Raw genomic sequence first — 27,392 nt, 5'->3', positions numbered from 1 at the left:
GAATTAAAAATCATGAACTGCACTTCCAAAATCGAGCTAGTCCCCAAACTTTCCCCGCCATCATCCATTACACAAAATAATTCTCAACCCTTGGAAAGTGTCCAATTAAGGGCAGCGTATAGTCACGTTAGAGTTGGAACTTACAGTACCGAATCTTTTCAAATGTGCAAGAACCGCCCACCAATTATTGATACATCACAGAAGTGCAAAAAGTATGTACTATTCATTAAAAGTTGGACATATATTCGGTAGCCTCGGTAGTCGATAGATATTGTATTTAAATCACAAATCACAGCAAATCTATTACATTGGAACAAGCCAATGAGTTACACTGCTCTTTGAATATAACTTAATTGGATCTAACTGATTTAAAAAACGAATTTGTGTCTGAAACATACTTGAAATGCTGTTAAACTGTTGAAGTTCTTTTAATAAAACTGTCTGTTTCTAAAAGAATGTCATGGTATTTTTTTTTTTTTTTTAAACAGTTCAACTATGTTTTGGATGTGTAGATGTAATAAATGTTTTTTCTTTCATCAGAAACACTGGTCCAATTTTACGCCTATTAAAACGGCGTCAAACTTCTACCTACCTTTCAACGAAGTCGTGTGATAATATTTACGCTGTCAATAAAAGTTCTAATTCTCTGGATTGGCATCTTGGAAAATCTGTTAATCATCAAGGTTCGCTTTTTGAAGAATAATTGAATTCCTAAATTGATTGTATTTACTTTTAGATTATTATCAATTTCTGTGGGTAGAATACCTACAAGATACCTTTAAGTCCTATTTACATTGCAGTTTGCAGAATATTCCTTTAAATATCTGACATGCCCTAATATTTGGTAGCATTTGCGCCAGATCTTAGCCGCTATAACTTATTAGTGATAAAAAAAACCAAACAGAATATAAAAGAGTTTATTACAAGTAGAACAGGTTATTGGTCATGAGACGAAGAAGAAAGATCTACGCATAAAAAAAAATAGAGAACCTATCAGTAATTAGAATTGTATGCAAGAAAGCTAATACTAGCTACTGTTGAATAAGTTCCCCTTAACAATATATCTAAAATACTGAATATAATTATATGCCTAAATATTTTATATTTGAGATTTTTTGACAGGGTTCAGAGCTTCTCAAAGTAACAGCTTAGACTGGAGAATCGGAAGAACTGTTACTTCATGTTCTAATCAACTGGAATCTCAAAGTGGGACTCGCAGCGCTGAGCAACTGTCAAGAAATATCCCTTCAACACCTGGATATTTGCAAGCAACTTCAAGTGCTAAGTATGTACACTTTGTATAAGTACATGATAGCAAATTTTTTCAAAGCAGGACAATTTAGTTAGGAATGTATATATATAGTCAGACATCAGAAAGTGGGACTCGCGTTAGGCCACTTTACTTGAATTCCGGTGAATTTGCTGTTTGGTTATTAAACATAAATTAAAATTGACAAATTTTGTATAGATTTCATTTTAATTTTATAGATCAAAGCTTGTTTCTTTATTGAGACGTCTTTCACCACGCCTCTCAAGACCTAGTAAAAATTCAGTACAATCATCCCCCATTATCTGCCCATGGGTTCAAGTTGAGTACTCTACAAAATCAGCCGATGATGATAAAAGAGATGACTCGCAAGAAAGCGATGCAAGCTTTCAGCAGGAATTAGAAATGAACGAACTTAGAAAAAAAATTGCTGAACACTGTGTACAGATTTGTATCTCACCGGTAAGGTTTTTCTTCATGTAGACTTGTTTTATATGGACAAGCTTTTCAATAATAAAAACAGACAACTGTCTGACGAACCTTCTTCACAGTGTTTGAATAAGATAATTCACTCTTGACATTGAATTACAGACATCTGGGGCAAGCGCTGCTTGTGTCGAAGATCAACCGGCGTCTTATCCTAGCATTCGTATTGAAGGACCAGAAACCCAATGTATGTCTCATAACTCAAGAGCGTGAGTATTCTAATTTATATTTTTTCAAGTCATAAAACCTTGAAAATTTGGGTTCGTGTAATATGTTGCAGAACTTTGCTAAATAACACCTTGAAAATATTCTTTTCATTCATTTTTGTATTATTTTTTATAATTCTAATACTGGACATACGAATCATGAACATGTTATCAAAATTCGCAGTACGGAATTAGTTTGTTGTTCTTTTCAGAATCATTCCATGTTCACTAGACTTTTCTACATTCAGATGTGTTAATTTAACATTTTTAATGTATAAGTTGGTTTTTTTTTTTCGCAATTTGTGGAACATATTATCTTGCATGCACAAATCGTGAGCCTGAACAATAGCAATCTTTTTTTGTACATAAAATATACCATATATAATAAATGTTTGAGAATATCTTTTGTATTATACCTCAATTTTATCCCTTGATCTCCACTGTGGCGCTACCTGCTACCCTTGGTCTGCAAATAATATATGATAGACGTTCTATACAGCATAATATTACCACCACTGCCTGAATAATTTCAGTTATTAAACTGTGATTAAAAAAAAAAAACTAATTGAATCTTAATCAAATTTAATTAATTCGTGAGTTCTAAGTAGCTTATATCTTCAGAAGATCAAAAATGTTTATAGCCTTGATATAGTTATGCAGATTATAGTAGCAACTAGCAGAAACACAATGCATGTGATATGCCTGCAGTCATGTTATTTCGTGGTATGTGTTCTGCATATAATCTAAGATTCTGGTACATTCGATCACAGCTACTTTCAAGCAGCTTCAGCGTCCTCTGGCATAGGCTTGTGAGCATTCAAAATTGTGTGAAAAAAAAAACTAATAGTGATACTTGCCTACCTGTTCAGAAGCTATAATCGAACTAGCTTTTTCTAACAACAAGATACATCACTGTTTGTAATGCTAAAAACTTACGTTGTCCTTGGGACAAAAATGGACTGATGTCAATGCATGCGCATATACCAGGTCATATTACACAAAGGCCCCATAGGGTGCTACAATGTACAAAGTCAGGGATTCTAGCATAAGAGATCGGTATACCAAGAGTCGTGCGTTCAGTTTGGTGAGTGATTCTGACAGGTGGCGATGCAGCTCTCCGTTTAGAGCTCCATATGTGAACTTCGCATGAAATACCTAGTATGAAGTGGTGCTACTGGTCATAAGTAAAGAAACATTCTCTGTGAATCACAGTTACTCTGCTAGTTTCAAATTGAAAACAAATGAAAGGTTTATGAAGTGGGAGGTGGAGTTCTAGTTTAGGATTGTATTGTATTTCTTTTTAGAGTAGAGACTATGGATCTGCTGAAGGTAGTGCTTTAAAACAAGGCCTACATTTAACACTTTATGCTCAATGTTCCTGTTCGGAATCCTTTTCATACAGTGTAAATCAATAGGATATGTATTTTTGTAATTATATTTTTACAAAGTTGATGCTGACTTCGACTTCATTTGGATGCTATTTACTTTCAAATTGATTAGTAGTCTTGTTTTATGGCAGAACTTGCAAGATCCACAACCAGAGAAAGAGTGAATATGCATGGTCTATCTAATTCGAATCTTGAAAATTGATCATGCTGTAATTTAAATTTATAATGTTTGTAAAGTTAAAAAAAATATTTTGATCAATCCATTTTAAAACAATTATAACAAAGTTGATTTTTTTACTTTTAAGCTAGGTACTGGATTGTGAAACAAATGATCATAAATTCTTTCATGAAAGTAGTAATTAATGTTTTTTGTAATTGCTGATACTTTTAACAGTTGAAGTAACCAAGTGTAACTTTCGATTATATTCATCCAAACCAATATTGTTTCTCTCTGACTATCACTCACTTTCAAAGAATGAAGTGATTCGTCACGACATAATATTTAGCGTGAACAAGGAGTCTGCATTTATTTCTCAACATCAAGCAAACTGTGTCGTTTTATATAAATCAAAAATAGATAATGCAAGATAGGAAGTTTTTTTTAAAAGGTTTTATTCATAGTAAGAACATACTAATGTGTAAAAGTAGCCTTTACAATAATGGTTAACATATTCGTTACACCGACAAGTGTCAGCAGTTCTATAAACTAAACACAAATGATTGTCTTGGGGTGGTATATGAATCAATGCACCATCCTTCTGGTTAGGGTCAATATAATCTATCGTAGTATCATCTGTTGCATTCTCGGTATGAAATTGTAATAAAACATCCAGAGTGCCTGGCCTATTATCCTTCTCTTCATTATCAGATTGTGAAGTATCAGACTCTGGGTCGCTCGGTGGGTTTGACGAGTAATCTTCTGTATCCGTAGAGTCAGATTGGTGAAATGCGACGGACATCGATGCTTTCCCTATAGATTTGGTACAGTTTGCTGACGATGCCGTTCTAGATATTGGCAACTTCTCTTTTCCTTTACTAGATTTACTTCCAATACTATTTTGATTTTTGCCATGTGGATTTTTGACTACTATTCTGTCTTGTGTAGCAGTTTCTTTATCAATTGTTGTATTAATGTCGTGCTTCGTGCTGAAATTAGGTTGATCATCATTTTTTGCACTCTTTGATTCGTTAGATGTGTCTTCTATTTTACCTGCTATACTTGATCCGTCTTTCAGCTCTGCTTTTAGGCTTCTGTCAATTTCATCAGTTTTATGATTCTCATTATTTTCTGTTTCTGCATCCTTTTTACTGTAAGGCTGAATGACTTCTTTGTCATTGATTAACATATAACAGCCCCGCGACCACCTCTGCAGTTCAATTTTCATTCTTGGTTTCATATGGTCGGCTTCCGGTACCAAATCCAACTCAGTGTATTGTTTAAGAAGGTGAAAAATATGGATGGACTTAAAAATATTATAGAAATTTTTCAGCACAGTGGGTAAAGTATCTTCATTGGCGATTTCATAATTCTGCACATCAGCTGGAGTAGTTCTTTCCCACTTGATATTCTCATTTTTTATATCATCACACAATTTTTCATACATATTTTCCAGTAAAAAGTTGGGAAGGTATATGAACGAATCTTTTTCAATAGTCCTTTGAATTTTCTTAACGATTGTTGTGTACAAATAAATCTTAGAAATGTAAGACAGCAAGTCCACCTCGGTCTCATCAGGTTTAAAATATTTGTATGTTATTTCTGGTCTATGCTGTATTTCACTTTCCAACAATGGTCCATGAAACCATCCATTAATCGATATTCTCACTTTGTCTGTAGATACTACTTCAGAAACTTGATGGTACGATTTATCTGAAACTTCGAAGAAAATCAATGAGTTACACTCAGGAATTAATGAGCGCACAATGCAGTTCGGCTGTCCGTTTTCATCCGTATCGAATATATCTAGTGATCCACCATCCTGCGCAGTCCAATTTTCAGACAAATATAAAATGAAGGCGATTCTTCTATCACCCATATTATCGTCGTGACATAAAAGATAATCTGTATCAGAGTAACGTGCGCTAGATATTGATATTTTTCCACTCAAATCAATTTTCGTATTATTTCTCATCCAATCAGTCAAGTCTGATTCAAAGGTTCTGTACAATTGTACTATGCTTTCAGATTTTACGTTTGCCAGGTCTTTCGTTTGTTCAAACTGATACAAGTCCATATTTTTGCGGCAACTTTCTACGTCTTTCAATTCGTCTTTTATTTTCGAAATGAACGCATTTTCGGCTAGAACATCTGAAATTTTGCATATTCGGTACGGCTCCGTTATTATCTCTATTTTATCTGTTTTCACAGGCTTTGAGCCGTGCCAATGATTAGAAAAGATTTTTTGGAATTCCGTTGACCCCACGTGTTGCGAGATTATTGAACTTTTAAATCTTTTTGCAACAGGTTCAATTGCATCTGTTTCTTCAACGTGTTCATGCATCTCGTTGGACATTATGTACGATACTGATTCCTTCACCACCGTATCGTCGCGATCAGGCTCGCTTGTCTCGTGTCATTCGGTCTGGGCAAAAAAGAGGTTAACTCAGTTGCCCATGTATTTAAGTGTTTTGAAATTGAAGTATAATCGGAATCCTCTGTACTTCAATAAAAACCAATAAGAAATGAAGAATAAATGAAACTTGACAAACGATAACTCGTCAAGTATCAATTGTTATTTATCGTCAATATTGGAATAATTCACATTCGAGGACAAAAATTACAGAACTGACTGTCCAACGGCTGTGAACAGTAATAGATCGAATTGCACGTGCTTTACGATCATGCGCAGCCGGTACTATAGATAATACTTTTTTTATCTTTCGTTGTGCTGATGAGAGTACCATACAAATTTTAATCTTCCGAATATTCTTACTCCGTTTTACCGTAGCTCTATTGCTTGCTAGTATTGTTTCGTTCCCGTTATCCCGTCACTCTCGGTTGATTCCACCTTAAATTACCCATCCAGGTCGGGATCAAAAATGCAAACAACTTCGCGATGAAATATACCTTTCTTTGAGTGATTTAAGGGAATATTTACTTTTATTTACTTTTTAATAATTACTTTTATCGATTTTTATAGCTTGTTGTTCAAATATGCGGAGTTTGGCAGTCGTTAAACAACCCGCCGATTCACCTGGATAGGTGTAAAATTGCTACTGTTATTGATGTATATACATATTATACGAAAAAACGCAGCGAAACTTAAACTTGATTTTTCATAATTACATAACTGTTGTTCTTCTTGCTAACTTCATTCTGAACCATTTTTGAAAAGTCCCAACATCGCGTGAGAGTTTTACATGATATCTATAACATAATAGTTATTCATTTTGTAAACGATTTTAAAACATTTATAAATCCTTTAACGTGCAGATAGGATTTTTTAAATGTTATTCGAAATAATATTGATGTGGAAAATAAGAAATACGTAACTGTCTAAAATCGAGCTTCGATTTCGTTTCGTTTTTCCACACAGTATTAAATCACTCTAGCAATTTCATATTGATCTAGGCAGATTAATTATTTTCTGAAAGCACGCTCGGAGACTTGGCAAATTTGTTTGAAAATAATCACCCAAAGAATGATACATGGATACACTTAACGACCGAATGACATGAATTATTGGTTCCGACCCGCATCTTCGATTTGATAAGGAATCTGTGTGTAAGAATTTAAGGACAGTGCTTTTGTGTCAAGATGTACCGCAATACGGTATGATTATAAATTATTTAGTTTTAATATCTGCTGTGAGGTATCGATATTTAATTTGTCGATATTCATCTACCATCTGATTCAAGTTTTTTGTTGTTGTTTTTACTCTATTCATTCCTATCTACAGGCCCGTCATGCTTCAGGCTCATAAAATTGTTTATTCAAGTGTACACGATCGTTATGTAGGTTGAATAGCATGACGAGTGGATACCGTTTGAAAAATAGCGCTCTCGAATGAGGTTGGCATTCGGTTTGTTAGATCGCGCGCAAGTGTCAAACCAGCAACAAAATGGCAACCGGTTTTCGTGTTTGACGGATGTGTCGGGCAGTGTTGAGCGCTACGAAAATTTGGGGCACACCCTGACCTCTAAATTGCCGGAGTATTATTCGCGAAATATTGAAATCGGTTAAGAAAGGTTGACTAGAAAACGACGAAGTAGGGTCTGGAAAAATCAGGGGACAACTTGAATGTGAGTAACGAATAAACGACTACGCCGAAAGTGAAACATTCTTTCCGTTGTAAAATGTGACATATAGCATGTATGTGAATACGTCTTTAGGTTGGATTAACCATGTGTATTGAATTATCCTCTAATTATAAGGGTGAGGTGTTTATCGGGTTAGCCGACAATTACGACGTTGGCATCGACGCATGCGACTCTATTCATTATTTTCATCCTTTGCACGACGTTTCCTCGAAAAATTCGGTCTTGTCGGAAAGATCGAGGCGTGCCACACTTACTTGGGCGCTGACAGTTCCTTAACGCTTTATATACACTGTCGTATCTTTATTTCACAATGCAGCAATGCTTGTTTAGTTTACTGTAAATATGCCTAACTGTTCATCCATGTATTTTCTTTCGCTCAATTACCATGATATCATTGATGTTAGTAACGTCTGGGGAAGTAAGCATAATTCGAATCTGAAATTGCGTAAATAATTTGTCTAATTCAAGTATTTCTCGTACCCACCTACGTCTAATTTCGTGATTTCCGGTTCAGTAAACTGTTTCTCAACGTTAATCTTTAAGGCAATGTTACAATCCTGCAAACCGCAGGATTTTAGAAGGATTAATCTTACACCTGAAACATCAGTTTGCAGTTTTTATACGTTTCAATTTCCAAACAGTCTTTGAACGAATGTATAAACAGGCTTATATACCACTCTAATTGGTTTGCAAAATTTTTTTTAATAATTTTCTCCAAAAGCAGTACAAACTAATATATTTACAAGTTCGAAATGAAAGTGCGAAATTTACAATTGAAAAAGTAAGAAATTGATGAAAGCGACATATTAAAATAAGAAATCACAAGTAATTGTGTAATGTAATTTTTATTCACAGTCTTGGATATGTTATTGCAAAATATTTCAAAGATGTTTAAAGTTCAATCTAATGTAGCTATCCGCTTTACTTTTCGAACATGTATTCAAGCATTTAGTAATAGTAATTGGTTTGATACACTTAATCTTGTGAAATGTTTAACACTATCTAAGTCGGATATTGATTTACGTTCTCAATTCGAATCTTTGGTGTGAGAAGTAGTATGCAATACATAAACAGGTTCCTCTGCCGCCTCTCAGGAGTTGTTATAACTGTGTAGGCGTCTGCAGTATAGAAAACTTGTGCCAGATTATTTGGCATTTGAAATAATCGTTGGAATGCATGTTCTCTGAATTGACATGAATTTTTATTACAACATCAAGGTTATTAAACATGTATTCTACAATTCGACTCATCTACTTTGCCTGGAATTCTCAATCATTCAGCTTGCAACTACGTAGAACATATGTTTTGATTTTTTTTTTCTCTTCATCGCTGGGTACCTAAAAACAATTTCCTGACCAATTTTACTTCATTTTTATGAATTTTCTGAGTATTGGAGTTTCTATCACTTTTATATTGTTAGTTTCATTAATTATTATCGTTTCATTACATCTCACTATGAAAAATCAAATCGCATTTGTTATTTGCAATGCAATTTATCTATTTTGTTAAGTCGCTCTGGGCGAACTGCATAGATGATGATGGGCGTGTAGTTTTCCTGCAGTGTCTCGCTTGGCTAACTTAGGACGCAATATCCCTTACACTATTGTATAGCTTGTATATTGTATATTGTATAGGCTATCCTTACAGTCATTTTCTTCTGTATATTCATCGTATTTCTCAAATATAATAATGATACGTTTATTATTATCAAATTGTTTTAGCTAATTATATTTAATCTCTAAACAATACCACATATTTCAATTACTTTTTCTTCATCTACGCAACGAATTAGTATCCTACTTACACAGACATCATCATTATTTTCATTCATTTCGACAAAACTAATTTGGATATATTCATATAATAAAAGGTTTTTTTAAGGTGGGAGACAGGCTAAATATTTTTATACACCTACATAAAATGTAAAGAATTATATTACACTCAACTGGATATGAAACGTGCAGAGAATTTTTAATGGATTGGATGTGATTGCACTATCGAATGAAGTTCTCCTTTCTTAAATTTAATATTGGCTTCTCTTATTGTGAAATATAGGTAGTAAATATGTCCTTGAACACAGCTAGGTGTACTGGCTTAGCTTCAATTTTTACGGTCTTTAATAGAACTTGTTTAATTTAATTACCAAACCTCAAAAGTGTGTTATGCTGATAACCGATGTATCTACAGATATGATCTTTGAGTCAGTGAATGCACGATGTTGAAGTTAACTGTAGGTTTTGGCCGATGTGTGCATGAATATCTTTGAGAGCTACTAATCATCATTTTCCGAGTAGGATTGCAAAGTGTTAAAGAATGTAAGATCCAAATTGCAAGAAAGACAATTTAATTAAATTTTTTCATGTGTGTTTGACAGCTGAAATCTGCAATTAATTTCAGCGTTGATATGATTCGACATCATCTAATACAATATCACAGAATTTATTTTTATGCACCTTTTTATTTTGAATTGTAATACTGTTTAAATCACACTCTTGCTTCTTGATATGCATTCCAAATCTTGCTTCAATTGATGCCCAGTGTATGTTGATTATTACTCTTTGCACTAACAAAGAGTTGATCATTTATTTAATTGATGGTGTCCAGTGGTCCTGAAAGTCTTTGAGGTTCTGAAAATGTCATTAAATTTTTCTTGTGCAGGAAATATCCCATTTTGAAGCTTTCCTGCGAATGATCTATTTATTTGTAATTTCTGAGTAACTGTTCGCAAAGAGTGAATTTTTGCTTCAAATCGCGTTTTTTTGTTGTTTCCTACTAACAGGTTGTAGTAGAAATAATGTATATGACGTACATCATGCCGCTATTGTACAGTGCCCTCTGCATTCGTGTATCCTTATTTCTCTTGAATGGCGTTGAATTTGTTACAGATCTTTTACTGGACACTATGTTGATGCCGAAAAAGTTTTTTTTGCTAATTCAAAATAAATTGTAGCTATTATGGTAATTTATAATCCATTCAATATAATTATTCATTAAGAGTACAATACATAAAGTGAAGGTGGTACACTTTGAATTCTTTTAATATTACTTAAATTGCTACCAAAGCATAAACTGTACAGATTTGCTTTGAAGTCTTTGATGATTTTTAGGACGGTGTATGAAAAATTTTATCGCTGTTATTAAAGAAGATTGATTGACCAAAAATCGATACCTTCTGTTAATTTAATTACGACGTAGTCGTTCATCGGGTACCTATCAAATTAATATATTCGTAAGCTCAGAAAACTTTAAGAAATACAGAAACAGAAAACAGTGAAATTATAAACAAAAGTTTATTGTTAGATATTGATGCTTCATTTCAAATTTCTTCAAACTATTTTTTACAAATACAATCAAACTTTTTTTTTTATTATGTCAGTGTAGTTAAATATATAATTTTACAACATTATTCCAACATGTTGTTTATAATCAAAAAATGCCAATATTGAATTGAATACTCAGAAAAAAAAATCTTTTTCAATGACTGTAAAAAATAATCTACCAGAATCTACTAGATTTTTTTACCATTTCGAAGAGATTGAAAATGAAACATCGATATCTAAGCTTTTGTTTGCTTTGGCAGTATTTTCTATTTTTGTATTTTTACAGATTTTTTTTTGCTCACCAATATAAGAATTTCTAGATACTCAATGGGTTACTCTTCATTAAATTTATGAAAAGTACTGATTTTAGGCCAACGAACCTCCTTAATTTGGCATGAAATAGAGTCTATTGTTAGTGCAACCGATAAGTACTGGATATAATTGTACAACTGAGAAGAAATTGCAGGCTTTGACAATGGTGGCGATATAGATTTTGTTCCAGCACTTGAGTTTGCCTGTTGATTATTGAAAAGACTCGTTTTCTCAACTTAGGCTCTGCTTATAATAACGGAAGCTTAACACTCTGGATGTGTTACATTCCCATCGAAACTTTTATTCACATGTGTGTACAGATTTGTATTTATGTCAAAATGGGTGATATGTTATACTTTTGGTTATACTCAATAGATCAACTGCCTATTTATTTCAAATGAATTTCGCAAAGACATACAATTCTATACTGTGATGTGAAGTTTTTGTTTTAAAATTAACGTTTTATGTGTTGTTGTAAACATAAATATGTGATTATTTTTTTATGCACCATTTGTGGATCAACTTAGCAATTTTTCCCACACTTTTATCCAGACATTTACCTGAGGAGAAATGGTGTACAGCACATTTCAATTTCCTAAACATCTCAAGACATTTCGCCATGCAACATCATGAAACTCATTCCAAAATTTTACAAATTCGTGCAATATTCGAAACAAAAAACTATAAGTCTTCAAGAATGTCTGCAAATTAGCCAAAATCTTCCTGCAATATTGCTTATCCTCTCCAAAAATCTTGTAATAAAACTTGCCTGTTGTACACCAAATCTCTCTTATGATTCATCCCTCACTTTCACCTGTACGATTAACATAAGTTACGCCTATAGTACTTTTAGCTGTATCGTATTTAGTTTTGAATTGGAATGCTGTATAATAATTATAATTTTGTATAATGCACAGTAAATTAGAAATATCCAGCACTGATTCTTCTCTAATTAAGATTATTAACTCAAAATTGTTTGACAACTCTAAACAATTTTTATAGTCTTTAGTGACGGCTTGTAATGTAAGTAATTATAGTGTAGTTATTATCGATAAACTATTAGCATGGAAGCACTGCCTTTGAAATGAATATTTCAGCCTTGAAGCCTCATTTATAGTATAGAGTATATCGTAGTTAAGAGTAGTACCTACTTAATAAAAGATTAATCATCATTTAAGCATGCAAACTATTTCACGTTATTGAAATGTACTATTTTACAAAATGTACTTCTAGTTCTAATCTTTATTTGCTATTTCTGGATGCCATTAACGACACCTGAATGTTGCAACTTTGATATCCAAATGCTGCGCACAATTAATATCATATCTGCTCTATTTTAATTGAATTGTCTAATCAATTATTATCTATTACGGAATACAGATACAGCAAGTAGGTACTTTCATAAGTAGTTGAATTGTCGAATTGCGAACAATTCAAAGTTATGTACCAAGTTTGGCGTTATTTACTTTGAAATCACTGATAAATTTCATAAGGTTAATTGTATTGGTTGCAGTCTAAACAAACGCAAGCACATGTACCATTGACAAATTCAATGTAAGTCATCATTCAGTTTTTTTAAACTCAGAAGATTAGAATCAATGCACAAAAGGTGCTCTATCAATTTTATATTTGTTGAAATTGATGGGCATGTGTCAACAATAACTTCACTGACATTATCAATAATAAGGCAGTATTTAAAAAAATTAAATCTCATTGCATATTTATCTGCTGAAGAGTCTTTTTACCAAAGTAGTTATCCAGAATAGGATATCTTTAGACCGGTCTAGAAGGGGCTCCTGGTAAGTGACACTGGAGCTAATCCTAGGTGTCTATATATAAATGCAAATAAACTACCCCAACTTCTGAATTCCTTCCTTGCTGACTATCTCTGCGGTACTTTCTACTGCGTTGAAAGACCAAGCATTTACAATGTCTGACACGAAAGAGAAATAATATCAATTACATTCAAATAATGAAAATTTCGTATTGGCAATATTTTTCTGTAACTTTTCTTTCGTTCTACAAACATTGGATGGTGGTTAAAAATTCGGATTAGTCTTGGAAAACGTTATGAAATTTATTATAGAATCGTGCATTATGAAGGAGAGTTTCCTGAAATGGTGTCAATTATTTTGCATTATCTCTTGTCTCATTTATTAGGACTACTAATAATTAATTTTTGAAACGTGTTTTCGCATTTTGTCAACATTAATGAAGAGCGTATTGGTATTGAATGCTTGATATGAGTGTTCGTGTAAAAGTATCTTGTACTTTAATTCAGAGTTGCATTTTCAGATAGAGTTGATTATTCGTAATAATATAGGTAGTAAGTTAATCTTTCAATAATTTATGTAGAGTGTTTTTTTTAAGTGAAACCAGGTTTTATTTCGAGATCTATTATTTAAATAACAGTAACAAGTCATTAGAATTACATACATGGATATAGTCTTCAAATCTGAGTCACACGCATCTTTCTTTCATTCTAAGAACAGTTGTATATACATGGAAACGCACCACAGATTTTTTAGTGTTCTTAAAATATCCAGGGGAACCCTGTTCCCAGTTTAAAGAGAGAGAGAGAGTTGATATGTTGGGAATTGGGATTGTCTGCATACCATGTCAGTCTTCCCTCACCAGTCGGGTTAATAACGTGTATCGTTACGCATTGTTTTTTAATGTTGCTAAAAATTACGTTCAACGTAAAAGTGGCCACCCTGTGAATGACCAGAGCTTTCGCAACTATCCGTTCTTTAATTCGTTTAATCTAGGAAAAACAAAAAAATTAGCTTGCAATTGAAAAATTAGAGTATTTCTGATATTGATATACATATAATAATTTGGAGATCTAATTACATTAACAAGGAATAATTCGAATGAATCATGCCTTTAAAAATTGAAAGTGGTAGTTATACAGTAAATGAAGTGGGAAAAAAAAATCTGTCTAAGTTTTTGCCATGGAAACATTGGCGACGAAGGTACCAAGCACAATTAAAGTTTGTATTAATTTTATTTACGGTATACGCGGTTTATCCTGCTTTTATTGAACAGAATTAATATATTTCAAACTCCGAACCTGGGAAAAGAGAAGCATTGTGACAAGATGAATACTTTGGAAATGAAACTATTGATAGTTTAACTACTTCTCAAATTTTGAAGAATTTATTAGATCCCAGTTAGTATACCCACAATCATTTGTATTTTATTGTAAATTGTAAACCAAAATTGTACAGCTGATAAATATGTTACTTTTTTACTTCGATGCACGAAGTTGGGCAATATGAACATTTATTTTCCTTTGACGCAAAACAATTTTTAATACAATGAAGCAATTTGTATAGACTTAGTCAATGCTGGTGAGAATGAAAAAAATATTACTATTAATATGGATATGGCTATTCGTACGGAAGCACTTGTCATGTTTGCATCAGTAATTGCTTTATTTTGCACTTATCTATGGCTGTGCATCATTCTGTATTAACTTTGATGAATGTTGAAACTACTTAGCTACACAGCCAATACTTGAAATTCATGCTATGAATGTATTGCAACCACATATTTGAAATACGTAAACAAGTGATATCCTATTAATATATTTATGCTTTTAAAACAACGTCCATTTTTATACTTTTTTATCATCCATGTAAAAACATCGGAGTGATAATAATTTAGTGATTTTACACGAGCAAAACAGATATTTTCATTTTCAATATCAGCTTTGTCAAAATGGTGTTTGATCATTTACATTTCACGGCGATCGAAAGGTACAGGATTTTGAGAATACTTGGACATGGAATGGACAAATTCGAAATTAGTATTGATTCAACTATAAGTGCATACATTTGAAGCATGAATTGTACTCAATCTGATTTTCAGTTTTATGATAGTTTTCTTGTTTTATTTTTAACTATTGTGGAAACAATCATAGTGTTGACAACGCTCGTGGAAACCATCGTAACACAGTGGTTCACAGTGAAGTGGCAGGTCTGGAAAGTAAAACATCGAGGGAAGACTGTGCCGGTGAAGTGGTGCCAGGCGGAGGAAACACCAGGACCACCCTTCGCCTCAGGCCACTGTCCCTCGCAGTTCAGCCCTTGCATTATCATCAACTCAGCTCTGAGGTCACCAATAAACATCTCAATATGACTAGTCAAGAGAGTATTGGCAGTTGTAGTCTCGACGTGGATACATCTGCATCTGACCGATCAGGTTCGGCTCTCGATTGAGTATCTCGGAATGTCCTGGAGTTCGAAAATCATAACTATCTAAAGTACCTGCTGCTATTGCCCGTCTTATTATGGTTGAAAATTATGTTTTAATATATTGCTCAAGGCGTTTACGTTTTTCTAGTGAATTTAACTAACGTATTTACCGTATCATTATGCGTAATTGTTGAGAATTTATGTTTTCATGTGGAAGTATATATTGTGAAGCCCATAGTAATTCTTTAATTACTTTTGCATTGGAAACCTGTGATATATTTTTTTGCATGTTGTGCGTACTGTGTTTAGTTTTGGAATATTGATTCTTACCTTCATGTGTATTTTACAATAGCAAGTTTCAAGAGAAATTGAGGAAGGATTGTTTTTGATCGAATATAGTTTGAAAGTCACGCAACTCGTCAAATTTTCTGTCAAGTTGATTTCTGTTATGCGAAACATATATGAAATATTTAATTGCAATTTAAATCTTCATCGATGGAAATAAATGACTATGCATGTTTCAACTCATGTAGGTGTATTGAAAACGAGTAATTTTAATTATGCTACCACTGTTTTGTTGACTTCTATCTTTTATCTTTTTTGTGGCTCCCAAGAAAAATAAGTATTGCCAATAAATGGTGTAATATATTCAAAATAGCTTTATTAGAAGTAATAGATCAGTATTCTTTTGATGATTTGTAACGGATATTGTAAAACACTTTGAAGGTCATACAATTCAGTATAAAATTTATTCGAACAACAAAGTTATCAGAGCAAGGCTTAGAAAGTTGAACTTAAATTAATTGATTTGAATATCATTGAGAAAATCGAAATTGGACAATTAAATAATAGTAACTTTCGTACAAAAAACGGATTATGAATGTAATCTTGTTAAATAGCAGAATAACTAAGGTTTCTTTATGTGAATTTGTTGTACTAAATTTTTTTTCTGTTTCGAAACAAGAATTTCTGATGACGAATAAAACCTCAATTAACTTGAGTTCAACTTTGTAAACACTGATTCTTTTTTGTTTGCGTAACGTTTCCACTGAACTGCATAGTCTAATAATCATTGATTGTATGATTTTTTATTGTTTCGTCACTACTGTATTCATTATTTTTTAATACCACAGCATAACCGTCAGATAAATGGTTACACCTATTTTGATAAGATTACTTGTTGGATTATAGAGCATAGTTACAAATTTGGAGAATTATATAAATTTTCAATCTTTATTCAACCCAAACATATATTCGAAACTTTATTTATCTAATCACAGTCACAATATTCTTACGTAAAATATCAAAACTAGTCAGAAGGAATCCTACTTTAAAAAGTCAGCCATAATCAGTCATATCTTGCGTCTGAATTTTGCTTTTATTAGATTGCGTCCATTAAAAATACTTCATAACAAAAAGGAAACGCTGTATAATCATCCACACTGTGTGTCTCGATTTTGAATATGAATACCATAATACCATTTAATATATTAAGGGGCGGCGGAGGGGGAAAGAGAGGGAGTTTACCCTACAAATGTACCGATAAATGGTAATGGCTGTCAAAGCTTGCCAACTCTTCAAAAATTCCATCAAAATCAAATTCTATAAGTAATTAATTTCTGTCAATTGAAAAAGTCATTCTAGTGACATCAGACATTTTGTAAATTATTTTTCATACTTCCTGTATTGCTGTAATTGCAGTCACCGTGTTCTAATCTAAGAAATTAATGGCAGGTGTTTTTTCATATCATTATGATTGGGGTGCTGAATATTGTTATTTGACAGATAATACAATTATAACAATTATGATACACATTTTGAAGGATGAAGAAAGTTCCATCTGTTTACTATTTGAACCAATCTAGTAAGCTGATTGTAACTAGCTTAGTATATTCCTAGAATAGTACTTTTGCCTGACTTGTGCCAAGCCAAGTCAACTTTACTTGCTTTCATTGTATTGCAAGTGTATAGCTTGCTGATGTGATCCCAGGCTATTCCTGTGTCTGCGGCAACGTTGTTAAGTACGCATTCACATCTAGCTAATCCAGATTATTGTCTCTGTGCGGCCTGTGCGGTGGATTTAATCAAACAATAGTATTTAAATATTTCACATAACACGTAGACTGTTAACCATTTTACAATTTTAATACAAGAGGTGTTTAAACTTTTCGAACATTCCCTGTATTGTATTTTTCTGCCATCTTCCTTTGAGTGGCTTTTTAGGTGGGTCACATTGTTGGACAATATTCTCCAATTGTTTTGCATGAATTTATGACTAATTGTGTTCGTACATTGTTGACAATTTTTCCTCGATCCTCAGCGATAGAATCAATGAAATTAATTTATTTCATACCAGACACGGTGATTCTATTGAATATGGTGTTTCACTATTAGTGATACTTTGAAGCGTAAAAAATGGGGAGGATGGCTTCACGTTTTAATTCAGTTTGTTGTAAAAAAATCATATAAAGAATTCTTAATGAGCGATTTTTTGGAAAGACTTTATAGATCATTGTGATAAATTTTCAGATTGGGATCTAAAGAATTGTGGAACGATGTACCAAAATTAATATCTTTGTAGAGAAGTCCAGAACAGTGTTTCTAACAATTCCTTGGTTCGGATTTATAATACTCATTTAGTAGAAAATCTAAAGTATGAAGCAAACTTAAACTGAATTCGACTCTCAAACGAGGAGCCCTTCTATAATTTTCTTGAAAATGACTAATTATTTTCTAGTAATTTATATGAACTTGAACGACTGAATAATTTGATTTAAAATTTCTTTTTACAGATACTGCAGTAGGTTCTATCTCTGATAAAACCTTACACAGTCTGAGCTTTTCTTGTAACGGTGAACTCACTCCGTCTCCCGACATCTTACCAAACGGTAAAGAAGAATCAATACAACAAATAAATTTTGACGCAAACAAAGAAAACATAAGTAATATTCACCATGACAGCTCAGAACCAGAACAGCTGACAGCCAAAAAACCATCATACTTGGGTCTTGCCTGTAGCATAAGTGGTTATTCTGGTATCACAAGATACGATAGCAAATTACGAGAAGGATTCAGATCTCGAGATACGAGTCCTGGCAGCAGACTCATAACAAGGGATACAAGTCCTGCAGGCTTCAGGTATATCTACACAAACAATACATTTTTTGAAATGACGGACAAACAATGTGAAATTTCTTATACTAATAAGTGTGGGAAAAATTTTCACTTTGAATTTTGGAATTTCAATTTCTAGGCTATTAAAAATCTTTAAAAAATATTTATGTGGATCGTGTCCATATGTCCTTGAATTGAAGATCCGTTAGAGTCAATTTTGTACATTACACTTCATTCTTCCCTTTGCATATATTTTTCTATCCATCAAACTTAGAATTATCAGCTTCAAACTGTGTACCATCTTCTATGAATTTTAATGACAAATTTTATAAAACTGTACGGACAGTATTTTTTATTGATAGTGTAGTTACTACAAAACTATTCTTACTAATTTCAATTAAATTCTATAAAGGCTTAGAATACATAAATCTTGGTTTCTAAAAATCTCTTAACAGTTGGCAGCCTAACTGTTTCTAAGAAAACTAGCTAATGCAAGTAAACCTGCATAAAAACACCAAATCATTCGTCATTAACAATCTTAATATCATTTTTCGTATTTTCGATTATTAATAACATATGTTACAAATATGAACGATGTTCGAACGACGTAGATAATTTTTTTTTTTCAATGCACTGCAAAGTGTAATTATAGTAATTGTAGATTCATTCGGGCGTTTGGTGATGCCATTACATTGATTTAAGCAATTACACTCTTATTCAACAGGGTTTTGAAGTCGAAACGCTGGCGGGTTTTTAAAATTATATCGTCTATTGCAAACGAATCAAAAATGGCAAAATAATTTTTATACTCATGAAATATTTCAAAATCGAATTTTAGGATTTGAACACAAGTATTTGTTGCTAGTCCAAAATTTTAAAGAAAGAGCTGTTCCCAGGCAACCTGAATGAAAATATGTTCCGTATACTATGCACGACTTTACAGGGATTTGAAAAGGAACTTTGGTCCATTTAAAGCTGTTCTTACTTCATAGAATGAAAATACTCAAGGCGGCTGCAATCGAGTCAAGTTTGAATATGATGTAAAAAGTATAGGATTATAATGGAGCTCATTTACGGAATGCTGCATACATATAGAATATTATAAACAAGTATATAATAGAAAGTACATAATCATTTTGTGAAATTGTTAATTGATTGGATAGATCCAGTGAAAACCTGAGCCTACCAAGTCATCAACCCTCGAAAAGTTTGTCGATTTCTCCACTCGCAATGGAGCGTCAAAATGGTTTCTCCAATGGTGTCAGAGAAGAATATAAGATCCATACGTTCGTTGAGACTAGAAATACCGTAAGCACCTGTGAAAGCTTTAGCGAAGTTGACAAAGGCGTACCTTTGCACACAACATTCGCTGATATAAGCCCAGTGCACGGTAATCCGGACATATCACCTATAAAAAAAAGCCCAGGAATGGTCAGAGTCGTCGCATTTAGTCAACAAAATAAAAGTTTCATGTCAAACGTTACGGATTCTTCACCGAAGTCCACGAGTTTCAATGGTGAGTATGATCCGGTAGTTTCTTTATTGCGTTTTAAGGATGTTGGTTACCTAGAGCAAGGTAGTTGAAAATCGGCCCAATTTACAAGTGATGTTGATATATTACCAAACCAAGCTCAAACTTAGATCTTATGATATACATCGAGAAAAATTTCATTTATTACATATACTAAAAAATTTTTGTAAAATGAATCTTTTTGTAATGACGGTTTGAATTTCGGTCACTACTGCAAGTCACTATTTATTGTAATTCTTACAGCATTAAATCTGTTCCTTTACTGACATTACATATTGTACTGACATCAAATTATTGCAATAGTTACAAAAACATATGGCACAAGTGACCATAATCAGTAAAAATGAAAGCGAATACTAGATCTTCTAGTTGTAGCTGCAAAATTCGTTATAATTTTCTACCTAGAACTATATTTTTCACTTTTACTAAAAAATGAAAATAGTTTTTGATCTGTATACTAACCACAATTAGAAATTCTCAGTATAGGCATGGATAAAAATTTTGGTTTCAATTCAAAATCAATAGTTGAAAAGGATTCAATTAAACATAAAACCGTCGCAACTGTCGAACCTATGTTCCTAAAGTCCCGCATGAAGTTTTGAACAATTTTTTTGACACCACTTCAAAATGAACAATAGAAACATAAATAAAGGTGTGAGCTTACAGGTTTTACAAATCTAATAGCACTTGGAATCAGTCCTCGGTTTTCCCTCAACAATCAAACTACTCTATTCTAATCTCCGGTAGATAACTATGTTTCATAAAATGTGATGTAAAAGCATAAACTAATAATTTTGTGTTCAATTTCCAGTTACAAATACTTCAATGACAGAGATGAGCATGACTAATGGTTCGTCTGTGGAAACAGAAAATCATACATTCAATTCATCGTTTAGTAGTGAAAAGTCTTTCATCCAACAACGAGTGGAACGATTATATGGTCCTGGTGCATTGGCACAAGGATTTTTCTTCAAACGAAGTCCCAGTAAATTGAATAACAGTGATTGCTTCTTGAATAAGTCATTGAATAACAACAACGATGTTTCAACCGATGACGTCAAGGAGGAAGAATCATTAAAATCTCTTCCAGTTTTAAGACATCTTAGACCCGAATTCCGGGCTCAATTACCAGTTGTTAGCCCTAGGAAACCGACTGATGGTAGCGAACAAGTAATCAAATCGTTACAAAGGTGATTATAAATATTCAGTAAGCAACGTTTCTCAGAAATTTTACGTTAACACAAGTAATTGTAAATCCATGTACTATTGAAAGATTTGGCACTGCTGAATTTATTATGGCAATCAGGCAACATATTTCATTGCACTGATATTTTGTATTTGTTTAATAGAGTAACTTCGTCCGTTCAAAGAAATGAGCAGAAAAGTAAAGCTGTCTCAAGTACGATAGATCTGAATAAATGTACAGCTAGAAATGAATCTATCGCCAACTCAAAGCAAAGTATGACCAGCGTAACAAATATTCCTGACCATCAGCCAGCTGCATTGGAAGTAGTCTTACCTGTTTTGGAGCCAAGCGCAAGTTCACATAATATAGCAAAGCATGTTCAAGAGACAGAAAAGGTAGCTGAAGAGAAAGATGGTCATTATTTTATAGAGGTAAGAAGAAACCCAACTTTCGATTGTCAATTGGTTGTTTCAGCGATAACATATTTTATACTCTTGTAATTTATTTTTTCATTCTTAACTCAAAATTTCCCATCTTCCTATTAAAAATGAAGATCTCTGGACAATTTCAAAGTTGCATTGATCTATGCCTAATATGTTCTAGATATTGAAGGCAGAAACAGAAAGGTTATTGTCTTTAGCAGCATCTGCAGAAGCTGAACTGGCAGGTGGTGATCCAAGTGTACTTCCGGAGGAGGCAGCTGGCAAGTTGAGATCAGCTGCTGGCAAAGCTCGGCTATTAGCGACTCAAAAAATGCAACAATTTGAAGGACTCTGCCAAAAGAATATTGTAAGTATTTATGTTGGCATAGTTTCTTAAAAAAACATTCATTATCTTTCGGTTTACGTCAATATTTTATTTTCTTCTAGCTAATAAAAATATTGTTCTACTTAATTGATAGAAAACCTTAATTTAGAGTGTCGAGGTAAATCAGACAAAATCGTTCAAAATTAAGTGATGATTATTGGAAATCGTTTGTTTGAAAATGGCAATACAAATGAGCTAATTTGCGATGAATTTAAATACAAGTAAATCTGTATCGATTCTGCTGGTATTTGTAGAATGTATATAGTTTGTATTTTTTTCATATGTGGAAAGAAATTTATTAATTTTTTAAATGTGCTTTTTGTATTCAGAATTCCTCGCACATTTCATGCTACATTTTCATTTGTATAGAACCAAATACCTGGGGAAGAATTTCCGACTACCAACGAAGATTTAGCAGGCTTCTGGGATATGGTGATGCTACAAGTTATTCAAGTCAATGAACTTTTCGATCAGATTCGAAGACTGAAAAACTCACAGTGGAAAGAAGTATGTATAATTTTTCATTCCATCTAGTGTCAATGAAATGGTTAATTAGTGGGGATGACAATTTTAATGATAATCAAACAGGCACAAAGACTATATATTAAATAGAGAAAGTATATCCGAAGAAAGATTTTCAGAAATGCCGTTACAACGATGCCCGAAAGATGAATTACTTCATTTATCAAGCCGTGATTCCAAGTTATTAGAACATGTTCAAAATTTAGAAAGCCTTAGTTTAAATCAATTACTAATTAAACGTTATCTGAATTTCGAATCTTGAATCCAATTTTCGGGTTCATCAACAATAGGATACATTGATTATAATTTCTGATAAAATATAGAAGCAATATTGAAACACGTGTGTCCATTTTGGCTAAAAGAGTTTACTCTTCTTGTTCTGTGAAAAGTGCCCCTTTTCAAACCTGAATGAACTTTGTCACCATAAAATCACAAACCGAACAAAGCAAAACCGTTTCAGAATTAGTTGATACTGTACCATTTTAAACTGAAATTGATTCAAATTGAGATATTTTGCGGTAATTTGGTATTATAGTGCAAAAAACTTTATGCAGCCAATCTTTGAAACAATTAGTGTGATATCATTGGGAGCCAACAAACCATATTACTTTTTCTCGGGACGACATTGAAATATCAACTGAAAGTAATGTTCGTTTCAAATTGTTGAGAACTAGAAAAAATAATGATGAATTCAACAGAAATTGTCCAGCAGAATATGAACCGAATTTGAAAACTCCCAAGAATAGACGTAAATAACTTGTTAAATATTGTCTGAAACCTTGTTCATTCTTTTACTTTGAGTAATTTTTTTCTGGAAGGAAAGTAGTTGCACGGATCTTCATCAAAAGTTACAAAATGATACTGGTAGGAAGCTTTGTCTAATAATTGAAATCAAATTACTGGTTCAAAATGTATGTAGAACTAGTTTATTTTTTATAAATTTTTTTAACACTAATATTTTACAATAATGAACATTTTTCTCTCAGGTTATTCCAGATTCAAAGGCAATTACATCCTTACCACAAAATGGGAGCAGCACGAAGCGTCGTGTCAATGTCACGAATAAAGCAAAATCAACTGTAAATAGTGAAGCAAATCGCAAAGCTCGGGAAGCTCGCGAACAAGCTAGACGGCAAATGATAGAAGAACGAAGACGAGCAATGCGTTCGCAGGCCCAAAATAAGGATCAGAGCGATGCGGATTCTGTCAAAATTTTCGTTCCAGAAACGTAACGGTGAACTGGCGTGAGAATGAAACGCAAATGAAATAAATAACGGCACTTTTTACACTGTTTTAGATTAAATGTATTCAAACGACTACTTACACAGCTTGCTAATGCTACGACGAACATTACAATTCTAGTATAAACTGCATTCGCATCTAAAACTGTAACATTTTATAACAGTATTAAATTTCATCAAATGTTGAAGATTCGAAAAAATTTTAAGTTTTACGATCAGAGAGGATTTACTGACAAAAAGCGTATTTTAATATTTTTATTGTTCCAAGCGAGAATGTATTTTTTGAATATTTGTTATTGTATTATGGGTTGAAAAAAAAAGATTGCAGAAACTCAAACATCAGTTATAGTAAATGCATAGTTTTAGTATCAGGTTGTGTCCGTTTAGTCAATCCTTTCGTGCAGATTGTGTCATGCGTCTTTTTCCAAGATGGGTGAGTGAGAATGAAACAATATATGACTGCGAGCCGAGGTCGAATGAAAGAATACTTCCTTACTGCGCGTTTTCTTTCACGACTGAAATAAATTAAAATCGAAACATAAGGTAACTTTCGGATGTACAGTTCTCAGATGTGATAATTTGTTGCGATTTATAAAAATCTAACGTGAATCAATGTGTGGCACTAGTGTTATAACATATTTTTCATTATTATCATTAGCAGCATGGTAAGTTCTATTTTTTCGCGTAGGCAGACTTTTTGTAAGAAAACTTAAATTAATTATTGATATTAGGTACTCTAGCTATTTAAATTTTTTCTATTGCGAGCCTAATGATTACTTAGTAACTTATAAATAGTAAATTGTAAAAACGAAAATACAACAAAAAAACACTAGGAATAAAATTTAATTGATTTTGCGTAACTTGTATAATATTCTTGTAATTAAATCATACTTTGGTGCAAAGTTACATGTTATGTATATACTTATGTTATAAATAATTTAAATACACATGGCTTTGCTTGTAAATGGTAAATTTAAAAATCGTTTTGGTGTTGAAAACGGCAGAAGATTCCAACTGTTATAAATAATTGTGTCGGCTCTTCACGTTAATGTGGAATATTTGCAATATTTCATATTTGTCGTGTTTATTATATGCTAAACTTCTTGAAGCAGAGTACTTTCTTATAATATTATTTTATACTCTTTTCTCTTTACATTATGTTAAAAATCCGTCGAATTAATATGTAGTCTAACAAATTTTGCAAAAACTGACCTCTAATAGTTAAGGATTGAATTCATGGGCAACCGAATATTTCCATTAATGCATCCCTCAGTGCAGACATATATCTACGTATGATAAATGTTCGTTTCGATTCGGGATATCGAGGAGTCAAAGTTTTTCCTACAATTAACGTAAATCTCTGCGAACAGCGCGAATAGTAAAACTTCAGACATCGGTGATTCAGTAAGTTTATAGCTCAGACTTTTTTTTTAGTGTCAACGGAGCGAAAAACCAATCGCTAGATCCAAATTCGGACTCGAAATGATTATTTTTCGAAATTCCCAAGGTAGATACACACTGTGATTTTTAAACTCTGTTGGGTCATTCGAAATATTCTATATGCATGCGTTGTAGCAAACAATATCTAGATTCGAAGAATCAGTTCCTATAGCTATTCATACATGTGCTAAAAAGTATTTCCATGCAAAAGTCCTTAGATTAAATGAAAAAATTACGTATGATGAATGAATTTAAAATTAAGGCCCTAGTCTAGTCATATAAATAGGTGCGTATAGAAACACAAATATAGATTTGTGATGTCTGAGATAGAAAAATTTGTATTTGAATTTACCATCGCATCATTCACAGGTCCTTCCGTTTTAACGACTATTTGTAACATGCCAAAATTTGAAGATCAAAGCCACGAAGCTTATAGGAAATTAATTGAAGATGGATGATCGAGGTACTTGACAAAAACAAAAATTGACGAGCGATTTGTACTTACTAAAACATAACTTTGTGGTGAGACTACGCATTTTTATAAGTAATGAAAGAAAAACAAAAAAAGCAAGTATTCGTGCTGAATCACGTGACGAATTTGTCGACTGACATCACGACCGTATGTTTGTGTTTGTATTAAAGAAAACTGCACTAGGTCCTTAAATCTCCAAAGATTAATGATGCGTTAAAAGTTTCAAAGCTCTAAAATTAAAATTAAACATCTTATTTCAGGGATTGTTAGTTTTCCTAATGAAATAATGCGTTACCATCACATATGTAATTAAAAGTCCGCCGCATCATGCCTCAATGCCTTAATAAACAGAAAGATAATTGCATAAGTTAATAAATGGGTGAAATTCGACTAGAATCTCGTTTAAAAATACTGTGGTAATGAGGTCACGGCAGGTCAGAAACGTTGACTCGAAATACACTTTTTACCCAAGAATACTAAGTTATTTATATTTAATAAAATTTTGTATATTTACATCGTTAATTATCAATTACGTTCATTAAAATATCGATACTTTGATATGCTTGAACACATAGTGAAGCCGGTACTGAATCATTAGTTCTCTTCCCTTCACGCATCCAGGTGGTGAAATCACAACACACTGAAACTTCGTTAGCTGTCCCCTAACAACAGAATTTTCAAAATAATTGAGTTTCAAGCACCGCAAAATTTGTTGTGATTTTGTATTTGTTTTCAAAGGGTTATTTATATTTTCACCTTAATTACATTTTGGGTTCTTGCAACTTTTAATGGTTTACATTTTTATCAGATATTATTATTGCGTTTGAAGTAGTTGATTAATCTATCGAAAATCCATTGAAATCAATACATTTTGCCATACGATTTTCTGATTCTACTCTGCGATTATTTTTTTTTAGCCTTAAGTTTTTTGTAATTGTAAATGCATGACATCATGACATTTTATGCAACGCGCCATCAAAATTACACATACATGAACAATGTTATTTTCTCAAGAATGAGTGCAACGTTAATTTGAATTTGTGAATTACTTGAAATTTTAATAATTCAAAAATATTGCGTCCTGCAATTGGGGCTTTTTGATACTTTAATAGTAATTTATATTCAGATATACCTGATTTTATTCAAGTGTTTATCATTTTATTCAGTATCCATCTTTTGTACTGAATATGTGTGAAAAAAGGAACACATTCAGCAGACGAAAATAGTATAAAAAAGTAAATAATTGAGCTTCGTGATAATTTCTTCTGGATAAAAATTTGGTGACAGACATTGCACACATTCTTCATTCGTCTGATATACTCACATCGTTTATTATTATTTATGCCACATTTTATTGAAAAGCGTATTATTTGTATTGTCGGGATGACTTTGGTTGAATAAAGTATTGACACGAGGGGAAAAATCATAAATAATGAAAGCAGCATAATAAATTATCATATTGCTCTTGCTGCATGGATGAGTTTTCATTTTTCGTTAATTCTTTAAGCCAAATAGATTGAGGTCCAACTATATCCGCGTGTCTTGCCATGCTCAACTATAATTTCGCATTGCCATATCAAACAAATTTCAACGCGACTACTTCGATATCGGAGTGATAAATGGGAAATAATTTTCACACAA

At 32.7% G+C, this 27,392-nt stretch overlaps 2 protein-coding genes across 4 annotated transcripts; one reads left to right on the top strand and one right to left on the bottom strand.

Annotated features, from left to right (window-relative positions):
* Window positions 1-12: 12 nt before the first annotated feature.
* On the top strand, window positions 13-27,392 carry LOC124303203 (uncharacterized). Of its 3 annotated transcripts, none has more exons than XM_046760144.1 (13): window positions 13-212; window positions 541-683; window positions 1,123-1,285; window positions 1,489-1,729; window positions 1,859-1,962; window positions 15,165-15,445; window positions 18,231-18,576; window positions 19,716-20,068; window positions 20,895-21,273; window positions 21,433-21,700; window positions 21,873-22,058; window positions 22,446-22,583; window positions 23,585-27,392. In XM_046760144.1, the coding sequence occupies exons 1-13, from the start codon at window positions 13-15 to the stop codon at window positions 23,828-23,830; spliced, it is 3,048 nt and encodes a 1,015-aa protein (XP_046616100.1). In that variant the 3' UTR covers window positions 23,831-27,392. The 3 variants fall into 3 exon arrangements, with proteins under 3 accessions (XP_046616100.1, XP_046616099.1, XP_046616101.1); XM_046760143.1 differs by having other exon boundaries at window positions 1,111-1,285; XM_046760145.1 differs by lacking the exons at window positions 1,489-1,729; window positions 15,165-15,445 and having other exon boundaries at window positions 1,111-1,285.
* LOC124303204 (prolyl 3-hydroxylase OGFOD1) lies at window positions 3,942-6,172 on the bottom strand. Its single transcript, XM_046760146.1, has one exon. It carries the CDS (start codon window positions 5,858-5,860, stop codon window positions 3,959-3,961), a length of 1,902 nt encoding a protein of 633 aa, XP_046616102.1. The 5' UTR covers window positions 5,861-6,172; the 3' UTR covers window positions 3,942-3,958.

Source organism: Neodiprion virginianus, chromosome 4 (genome assembly GCF_021901495.1).
Source record: "Neodiprion virginianus isolate iyNeoVirg1 chromosome 4, iyNeoVirg1.1, whole genome shotgun sequence".
NCBI classification, from domain to species: Eukaryota; Metazoa; Arthropoda; class Insecta; order Hymenoptera; family Diprionidae; genus Neodiprion; species Neodiprion virginianus.
The sequence above is the reverse complement of the archived record's forward strand: the minus strand, read 5'-3'. Positions and strand labels throughout refer to the sequence as shown.